Source organism: Sinocyclocheilus rhinocerous, unplaced genomic scaffold, assembly GCF_001515625.1.
Source record: "Sinocyclocheilus rhinocerous isolate Xijiao unplaced genomic scaffold, SAMN03320098_v1.1 scaffold553, whole genome shotgun sequence".
Classification (NCBI taxonomy): Eukaryota; Metazoa; Chordata; class Actinopteri; order Cypriniformes; family Cyprinidae; genus Sinocyclocheilus; species Sinocyclocheilus rhinocerous.
In genome coordinates this window covers 389685-400103 of record NW_015627255.1, presented here as the reverse complement: position 1 = coordinate 400103, position 10419 = coordinate 389685, and the positions used below count along the sequence as shown (strand labels likewise).

Here is a 10419-nt window from a genome sequence, read left to right as displayed (position 1 = left end):
CATTCCTTTTTTTTTTTTTTTACATTTCCTTGCATTTGTACATAACACACCTGTACACACAAATACCATCCATTGTCTACTTTGTATATTGTGTATTTTTTTTTAAATATTTTTTGTATATTGTTATTAACCTATTTTTATTATCTGTGTCTCTTGTCGCGGTCCTTCTGTTTGTGCTGTGGAAGCTTCTGTCACCAAAACATTCCTCGTACATGTAAAAACACCTGGCAATAAAACTCTTTCTGATTCAGATATACAATACATATGGTAGGGTTGCATTTTTATTACTATAAAAAAATCAAAACGACGGTGGGGGTCGGTGCCACGGTGGGCAAGTGACATAACCGGTGTTGCGGCTTAACAACAGTATCACCGTCAGCACCGTCCATCGCGGCAAGCCTAACATATAGTAATTAAACATCTGATCAATATTTAATTGGGGATGCACACTATATGTTCGATTTGAGAGATTTTTTGGTATTGGTATTTATTGGTATTGGTTGATAGTGCGAAAACTCCCACCCTCTATTTTCGGAAATGAACCCTAACCAATCAAACCCTAACCTATCAAACCGTCAACGCTAACAAAACACACGCAAATACTTACGGAAAGCTTTTCGACAATTGCGGCTTTTCCCTGGAATTGCTGACCCTCCCATGTAAGGCATGACGCATCAATCTAAGACAAGAAAAAAAAGAGCATGTAGTTGAGCTAAAGCCGCCAAAATGTAGACAGCAAAGCAGTACTGTGGCCAGTCTTTTAATACATACATATTAAATAATTTATATAAATACTCAACAAATATCCCTCAATATAAGTATTGTTTAACATATATTTTACATATTGTTTAACATGTGTTGCTGAAAATATAGGTTCATGTATGAGCACTTTAGGCTTTTTAAAGGTCCAGTACAGAACCACATTTCTGGCCTGAAAAGATTCCTCTGCTGAACACACGACAAAACTTGTTTGTTACTGGGCATCTAGCGTCACTCTGCAAGACATAAACCAAGTGACGCTTTGAACTCTAACATGAAGGCAAGGCAGAGTCAGTAAAACATTTCTACTTGACATCTCTCTCAACTAAGGGACTAGTCAAGAGAGAACTATCCTGAAGAAAAGAGCTTAATACAATACTCACATATATCGATCCAAGTTGAGTCCTGTCTGTGTCAAACAGCTGATAGTAATGTTGCACAAAGCTGGATCCTATTTGTTCCCAAATCGGCTTGTCTCCCATTCTGATTCACCCTGCTACAGGCACTGGTGGAGACAGAATAAATGACTCAATGTATATGACAGACTGAGGGTTGACAACAACTGACAGACAGAAAAAAACAGAAACTTTCATCTACATTTAAAGGTGCACTGGCTTTTAAGGCTATAGTACCAGTGAGTACCAGTGGTCACTATCATTTGTATTGTGTTTGTTACACTGTTGGGCTTGTTAAGATGTACTTTTGTTTATAATTGAGGGCATCACACACTGATTGAAAGCAATATGTGAAGTAAACTTATCAATTGCATGATATGGCTGGTCATGTGATGACAAGATGGCAAAGCCCATACTGGAGCAACCTGCTCCATGTAGTAAATAAACAACTTTAGATAGGAGGACAGATAGTAATTTGATGCGAGTATAAATAGGCTAATTTTAATAATTTTTCTCAAAGTGCTGTTCCTTTGTGTGTAAAGTTTTTAATTGGCAAAATTAACGATACTGAGTGCACCTTTTTTGTTTTTCTGGCACTAAATATACCTTATAAAGCCACACCTCTGTTCAGTGCTGAGCTCGTTGTCTTGTCTTCCAGATTGTATTTCCACAGCATGAAGGTAAGATCTTACGAATTTATGAATGAACCGCTCATTGTAAAATCTTCCCGGTCTACTGACATTTGTTATGACATCCACTTTGAATACTACAATGCTTATGATAAGTTTTGTTAAAGCTGCAGTCCGTAACTTCTTTTGATTAAATATGATCCGAAATCAATATTTGAGCAAGTACATGACCAGCCAGTGTTCAAAACTATCGCCTTATTTTAGCCCGATTCACAACGGTTGAATACGGCTTTGCTGCCGTACCATGGGTGCAGCAGGACCGATGATATTACGCAGCGCCTGAAAATAGGCTAACTTCCGCCAACATAACCAACGTGACCACCTGCTTGCACAGGGAGCGTGCTGGGGACTATTTTCAGGTGCTGCGTAATATCATTACGCCTGCTGCACCCATGGTACGGCAGCAAAGTTCCTTGATTATTACGCCGGAATGAGAGTATAGTTTCTAGCCATATCGGCCTAGAAAATCACAACTTTTCATTTTCCGTCGGTCTTAGTACACGATGTAACTACAGAAGAGTCAAGTTTTAAATAAGAAAAATATCGAAACTCTTTGGTCATTTTTGAGCGAGATGCTAACGGTCTAATCAGATTCAATGATCTATGCTAAGCTACAGCTAAAAGTGCTACCGCCAGACCCGGAGATCGGCTGAATGGATTCGAAAACAGTAAAACTCAACTGTTTAACTCTAGGGGAGTTGGAAAATGAGCCTACTTTCAAAAATAGTGGAGTGCTCCTTTAATCCTGTTAAAGTCAAGTGGATTCTGATTGGCTGCCAAGGTCTTTATAGTTCACCTGCTAGAAAAATTTATTCAGTTATTGCATCGATATCGGTTCTCTGTAGCGTTATGGTTATAGTTGTGGTTTGGATTTCTTATAGAATTAGAATGATTATTAGCACTTTATAATTGTTGTCCTTAAGGCTTGTACACACAAAGAACAATAACTATAAAGATAACTGTACTGATAACTATATTAGTGTTCACAGCAACACACAATAAACCTCTGTTTATTATAAAAGTTATCTAAATGCTTGAGCTCTTTAAAGTTGGATAGATTATCGTTGACTGTCAGTATTTTTATTATATATCATACATTGCTCCTGTGTCATTGTTATAGCAGTAGTGTGTACCGTACCCTATTCTCCATTCTTTTCAATTTAGAATGATTTTTAAACTATATATTTATCGTTATAATTATTGTCCTTGATGTGAACGGGCCTTTAGTGTGAACAGACCTTTATAAACACCTTTCTATTTAGAAGCACATGGAACACACTCCTGCTCCACCCTTTTAAAAAAACCTATACTGATTTGTCAGCAACTTTCAAACTTAAACATATCAATAACTCTAATAGCTATAGTTTCCACTGACATGTGACATCTAACAAGTAGAGTTTTGGAATACAATGTGTCTTTAGTTATTTAGAGCATTTGATGACAACTCTCTATAATTACACTTTCTTGCATACATTAGTAATTGTATGAATGACAGTAACTACACTAACCAAGCTAGTTCGATTACTGTCAAAGTCGATCAAAATGACTGACATATAAAAGCATTCGGCTGGATTTTAGAGACTCTTAGCACTAGTTGGTCGGTTAGCAAGTACTAACTTCATTTACAAATCAATCAGTGACCATATGAAGATGTCCAAATTGTGGTTAAAATCATTTCCGTCAAACTAGAGCCACTATTTGATCAAGAATGCTACTAACCATTAAAAGTAACCATGCTAAGATTATTAGCTAGCTTTCAATGGTCTCGCTGTGGACTGACTGATTCATTTTAGCTTTAGCCGCAGACGTGCTAACACTGGGCTGTCTGTCTACAACAAGCTCACCGGCTAAATCGTGATGCGAAAACGTTGTTTTACGTTGAAGTGGCCTTTGCCTTTTGAATATCGACTCGGAGTTTGAATAGTAACGATCAACGGGCAACTTAGACCAAACGCACCCTCGTTCCGTTCTAAAAATACCCCAGAGCCATATGAGCTGAATGCAGGCGCGACACCCTCGCGCGGCCCGTACACCCTCCTGTCCTATAGGCGTGTCCTATTCGCTAGCGTTTCAGATTATTCTTGGCAAAAAGCCTCAGTGCTACTTTGCATAAAGTAGTTATGTGCAGCGTAAATGCAACGTTAACTGTTATAAATAATATGTGGCCAACATCTTACCTCCGTGAGCCCTAAACCGATTCCACGGTTCCAGTTATGGCGATTCCAGCGCGCGGAGAACAGAAGTTGAGCGGCCTCTTCCGTTTGAGCATGCGCAAAGCGCTTACACACTGCTTTGAATTTTGGTTCTTGACAGCCAGTCAGTGTAAACATGTTGTCGATTAGTGATGGGAAGTCCGGTTCTTTTCTGCGAGCCGGTTCTTTCGGACAGTTCGTTTCAATGAATCGGTTCAAACACGGCTCACCAGTTCTTTTACGCCCTCACGTACTGATATAGTCATATAAAGTCAGTAATCATAACTTCAATCAGTTTAAAACATCATCATCATCAACATCTTGGACCCTACATTTAGGTTTTGTTAAAGCACCCAAATACAGGCAATGATGTGCAAACGATATTTTACATGTCTTAGAGATAGATATAAAGTGAATAAATTCTTATATCAGCATTTTACAGAAACCGTTTATTTGTTATTAAACTTACGTTTAATAATATACGTTTAATATATAAATCAAGTTCACCCGCGTTCACAGAATCATACAGCATCAGTACCATCAGCAGCCGATTCTTGACTCGAGTACGAGAACCGCTCGAAACGCTTAGAAACCATATTTGTGCAGTTTCTCTTCTATTTACAATCTGTGGTTGTAAATTCTGTTCTGATCTTGGACCCTACATTTAGGTTTTGTTAAAGCACCCAAATACAGGCAATGATGTGCAAACGATATTTTACATGTCTTAGAGATAGATATAAAGTGAATAAATTCTTATATCAGCATTTTACAGAAACCGTTTATTTGTTATTAAACTTACGTTTAATAATATACGTTTAATATATAAATCAAGTTCACCCGCGTTCACAGAATCATACAGCATCAGTACCATCAGCAACCGATTCTTGACTCGAGTACGAGAACCGCTCGAAACGCTTAGAAACCATATTTGTGCAGTTTCTCTTCTATTTCCAATCTGTGGTTGTAAATTCTGTTCTGTTAAATAAAATTACATGTGCAGAAAATTTCAGTTTAGTTTTCAATTAGTCTCACAAATGCAGTGCTTCTTTGCATTTAGGCCTACAAGGTGGAAAATTGAGCTCTTGTTAATAATAAATTACATTAAATTGTAACAAATCAACAGAATAAAACTGACAAGCAAATAAATATAAATGTACCATTTACTGACCTAAAAATAATTATGACGTAATCTGTAGCGGACAATACAAATTAATATAGCTTTGTTGATTTAGATGTAAAAGGTCAATATAACAAGCATGGCAGTTACTTTTCTTTTTAAGCAAAAGCAAAAAATAAAAACATGTTAAAGCAGCATGCAAAGACATGAGGCTATTTAAACGATTTTTTAAATTATTTAATTATTGTGTCATTCTTGATATGTGATTTATCTAATTACATAACAATATGCAAACTATTAATACAGAGGTGTTTCTATATCCTAGTGCTGTGCTTGGTTTATATGTGTAGTGTGCTATAAAAAGATTGGAAATGTGCTTGTAACATATGGTCATCACTTTGGCCCTGCCCTTTTTACATTAGCCACAGAGATACGCTGTAGCACAGCCTCTGTGTTCAAAGCTGGAGCTTGTAATTCACACTCCTTTGTCTGAAAAGCTACACTGATATTCCAGTCCAGAGTTTCAGAATCCAGTGAGGGATCGATAGTCTTGAAGGCAGCCCTGAGGTGCTCTGCATCCATTTCCCTACATTGATGATATACAAAACAGGATTTCTAAATTTCAGAAATCTAAACAGGATTAGTTAAATGTGGCTTTTACACTGAGATCTCTAATAACTTATTCTAATTTTGTAAACAGTTTGATGGATGATGATCTTTCACCCTTTGCCTTCCAGTTGCACTCTCAGCTCGCTGATGTACTGCAGTCTCTCAGAAGTAGCTTGTTTTTTAACTAGACTCGGGAACTCTTTGTGTCTTCCATCTGTGTCCTGGAGTGAGAACAACATGTACACAAAACATTATGTTGTTTTAATATATTTATATATACAGTACCATTCAAAACTTGTAGTCAGTAAGATTTTTTGGGAAAGAAATTAATACTTTCATTTAGCAAGGATGCATTAAATTGATCAAGCGTGACAATAAAGACATTTAGAATTTTACAAAATATTCTTAATACAAATAAACACTGTTCTTTTGAACTTCCTATTTGTCAAAAATTCCTGGAAAAAATGTTCTAAAAAATATTAAGCAGCACAACTGTTTTCAACACTTATAATAATAAGAAATGACTCTTAAGCACCAAATCAGCCTATTAGAATGATTTCTAAAGGATCATGTGATAGACTGGTGTAATGGCTACTGAAAATTCAGCTTTGCCATCACAGGAATAAATTACATTTTTAAAAAGTTATTTTTAAATTGTAATAATATTTCACAATATTATTTTTTACTGTATTTTTGAGCAAATAAGTGCAGTCATGGTGAGCACAATTTTTTTTTTTAAATACCATCCCCAAACATTTGAATGGTAGTCACTATATTCACTATAAATTATGTTCTTAAGCAAAAATATCAAACTGACCTCTGTATAAAGTGTCTGATAAGCAATGCGCACTCCATTACTCCTCAGCTCTGTCTGAGCCACCACCAACAGCTCCTCTATGTCCTGATCTGACTTCAGAGGGAAAGCCTTCTTCAATGCCTCACTGAAAATAGCACACATAACATAATAATAATCACACGACAATCATAAGTTTTCAACTGAGGAATTATGAGTTTTTGCTCACCTAAATTCTAAGACGGTTAGTGATCCGCATTGTGTTGTGTCACTTTGAATTAAAACCTTGAGCAAGTGAGACAGCAGCTGAGTCTGTCCATGGTAGATACTCTCATCAACCTGCCACAAAATTAGTCAGCAACATTATACTGTATATATATATATATATATATATATTGGGATATATCCCAATAAACATTTAGATATTTGGGGGGGCACATATTATGTACAGCAGCTGAAAAACCTGCTTTCATTGGACTTAATTATTCATCAGTACTATGGACATTTAACACGAATGATTATTTAGATTAAACACAAACCTTCCCAGTCAAGATGTCATTAAAAAGGCAAATGAGATCATCTTAAAGATTGTTTTGGATGCTTTCCATCAAGCTGCAAGCCCACTCTCCTGCCTTATCCTTAAAATGTTCCACAAGATAGCTGTGAAGAAACATCTGCAGATCCCTGGAGTCATCATTCTTCATAGAAGAAAAATGTGTGGAGAAATACAGCTTTAAATACTCATAGCTAGTGACTGTTTAAACAAATCAAGCCAGCAGACCTGTCAACCTTGGAAATTGTTTTGAGTACCATCAGTGTGACGGGATGTGACATAGGGTTTGGGGGGAGGGGCGGGGCGGTTCCAATGGCTTGGATTTTTTTTTTTTTGCAAAATAAAATGCTATAAAAAAAAAAACTCCAGTACACTTCTATACACTGTAGAAAAACATGGCTTATCATATGATATGGCATTATCATATGGCTTATCAAAATGCGTACAGGTTGGCAGGTCTGGATATTGGTATGCCATACATACATACATACCTTTTCATTCTCTGCAGTTTTTTCCCTCCAGATATCTTTTATAACTCTGACTATATCTGCTTTCTTGAGCTTAAGATTCATAAGTTTCCCCTCACACTGTAGATAAATGGGGACGTCACTGGATGTGCCCTGTGAAAACAACTTTACGTCAGCCTAGCAAAGCTGGTGTAGTTCATTTATAGCCTATGTTTAGCTTCCTAGTTTCTTTTTATTATTTCTTTTTTTATATATATATTTAGGCTAAATAGATAAAAATAATAAACTTGTTTTGTCAAAGAGTTTATTTTCTGCTATAATCCAAAAGCCAATGGAAAAATCCTATTGGGTTTTAGGTTTTTATCGAGAGAACCAGGGTAATGCTAACTTCCATGTTGGCCTACAAAAACACGTCATCACTGCAGTGCTCTATTGCTATTTCTGACGTTAAGAACACTTACGAGACCAGTGAAGAACTCATTTTGGCCATTCATCTGCTGCAGCAAAATCTCCAGCCTCTTTTGGCTGGATTGACCTTCAAAGAGCTCTTTACATCGCTCACTGCCTCCTAGTATGTCTACAACACATAAGATTGTCTCAAACATACGCTTAACTGCATTATATAAAGAACAGATATGACAACTTACGACTGGAAAATTCAGATACTGTTACCTGAACATTGTTCCCAGTTTGGTCTGGGAGTTGTAACCAGTAACCAACAATGTGTTTTGTTACCTGAGCCATGTTGCAGCACAGACTGATTGGAGTGTAACACAGCAGGTGCTGACTGTTGATTAGAATAATGTTTAGTAATCGGATGAGTTTATGATTATTTATTTATCATTATAGACCTCTTTTAAGTCTGTTTCTCTGCACAAGTACCTGACGATGAACCTCAAGCAGTGTGTCATACTCGGACTTTAACTGGTCAAAGTCTGCCTGTAAGGTTTCCAGCTAAAACAAGGAAACAAATCACATTAAATATTATTATCAAATACATATCAAATAGATTATTGTGTTATTTTCACGCTACATCTAGAATTGATGTTTAAGAGTCATTCTTTTGGGTGTTTGATTAATTTAATGCATTCTTGCTGAATAATATTATTCATTACAAAATGCACTGACCCCAAAGTTTCAAATCGTAGTGTAGATAAATAAAAACATAAAAAATTAACATAATAATATAATAGATGAAATACTTAATTCTATCATACATAAGTACAAAACATTTTGTAAGGTATATTGGTTAATTGATTATTTTGTACGTAAATGTATATATATATATATATATATATATATATATATATATTTCTGCTCCATACCTTCATTAAAGTCTCCTCATGCATATGATTCAGGTTATCCCAGTCTCTTCGTGGGACCACATCACTGTATTCGGCTTGCAGGCGGTTAAGCTCAACTTGGACTTTGGTAAGATCCTCTCTACACACCTGCAAAGCCATTTTCACCACCACAGGATCCTCAGATTCATCCTCTGAGAGGAACAAGCAAAGTTTCTGTCAAACCACCTCCTCACTACTCAACCTCCTGACTACTGCAACTCATTCTTGGCAATCAGACCTCTGTAAAAAGCTCCAGCCCCGCTTATATTAATCATCTTCAAATAATCTGACATCACACCTCTACTACGCTTCCTCCACTGGCTAGGGTGACCAGTCGGTTATTGCCCAGTTGCAGGAGAGTAGATGTGATTTAGCAGGAAAATGCAGGACACGAGTGCGAGTAAATGTAAATATTAATGTTGCCTGGATGATAACATGCTTTATATCATCAATAAGCTAATGGTGTTAATGGTGACCGACTCTGTGACAGTTTGCCCAGGTTTAAGTGAAAGGCTATAGGCTATATTCAGTCTACTAAATATAATGAAATGAATAACAGACTAGAATGTAAAAATCACATTTTATATTAAAATACATTTCCTTAAGTGGCGTGGCGACTAGATTATGTTTTTTTAATTAGACTATGCGAACATTACATGTGTTTTACCAGATTCAGTGCGTCTTGAACTTGTATTTTTTGTTGGGTCTGGCAGGTTTGATCAGGATGTTCTTATCTAGCATGTGTCTAGAAAAAATCCTGCCTGGATGTATTTAACGATTTTTGATGAGGTCCACACTGATCCCTTTGCTCCATCCAGTCCTCATCAGCAGGAAAAAAAACCTCTCTATGAATGCTTTGGTTGTTGTTTCCCCACTCTAGCTAGAACATGACGGCTGCACAAATGGATTTCTAAATGGCAATCACATTTTTTTTTGTAATTTGTAATTTCAGGGAAGAAAAAAATAATAATACACACATAATTGAAATGTGGGACACTGTTTACGTCTTGCACGAAAAGGGACAAACCTCTCAATTTCAAGACTGTCCCGCAAAATGCAGGACAGGTGGTCACCCTCCCACTGGATCCTTATTCTCATACACTAAATTCCAGTAGTAAAACTTTTGTTTCCAGGTTTGTTTATTTTTTCAGACTCTACTACTAAGTGTCATTAGTGTAACCTTCATTTATAACCTTCATTATTATCATCATGTTCAGTATCTTGGGTAGACTGCATTGTGCTGATTCTGGTGATGAGCAGTTTTCTTGCATCACGTTCATTTCTGTATAGCTGATATTGGGTGGCCAGATCCTCTTTTAGATGATCAACCTATGAGAGAGATACACTTACTATTGTCATATATGCTTTATGGAAGCAGCAGTGTTGTTATTGTTAACTACAACTAAAATTTAAATATTAACAATTGTTTTCAGCAATTGAATTAAAGCTTAAATAAAGTAAAAAAAAAAAAAATTATATATATATATATATATATATATATA

General features: G+C 36.3%; 2 protein-coding genes across 5 annotated transcripts in view; both read right to left on the bottom strand.

The window, feature by feature from the left end:
* The window catches only part of LOC107726276 (nuclear transport factor 2), a 15927-nt gene extending 11775 nt beyond the window's left edge, over positions 1-4152 (bottom strand). Inside the window, exons 1-4 of one of the 4 annotated variants that reach the window (XM_016535814.1) lie at positions 4021-4152; positions 1143-1264; positions 915-995; positions 608-679 (exon numbers count right to left, since the gene is read on the bottom strand). In XM_016535814.1, coding sequence (XP_016391300.1) covers positions 608-679; positions 915-995; positions 1143-1241 — 252 coding nt within the window. In that variant the 5' untranslated portion in view covers positions 1242-1264; positions 4021-4152. Of the gene's footprint in view, positions 1-607; positions 680-914; positions 996-1142; positions 1265-1775; positions 1853-3687; positions 3821-4020 lie in introns of those variants that run through there. The other 3 variants (XM_016535820.1, XM_016535825.1, XM_016535832.1) reach the window with 3 other exon arrangements.
* A 1251-nt stretch (positions 4153-5403) lies between these two features.
* Positions 5404-10419, bottom strand: part of LOC107726416 (translin-associated factor X-interacting protein 1-like) — a 10245-nt gene continuing 5229 nt past the window's right edge. The window contains 11 exon segments of the mRNA XM_016535978.1: positions 5404-5738; positions 5876-5982; positions 6579-6702; positions 6784-6893; positions 7094-7252; positions 7599-7727; positions 8036-8151; positions 8247-8361; positions 8457-8528; positions 8900-9069; positions 10111-10246. Coding sequence (XP_016391464.1) covers positions 5546-5738; positions 5876-5982; positions 6579-6702; positions 6784-6893; positions 7094-7252; positions 7599-7727; positions 8036-8151; positions 8247-8361; positions 8457-8528; positions 8900-9069; positions 10111-10246 — 1431 coding nt within the window. The 3' untranslated portion in view covers positions 5404-5545.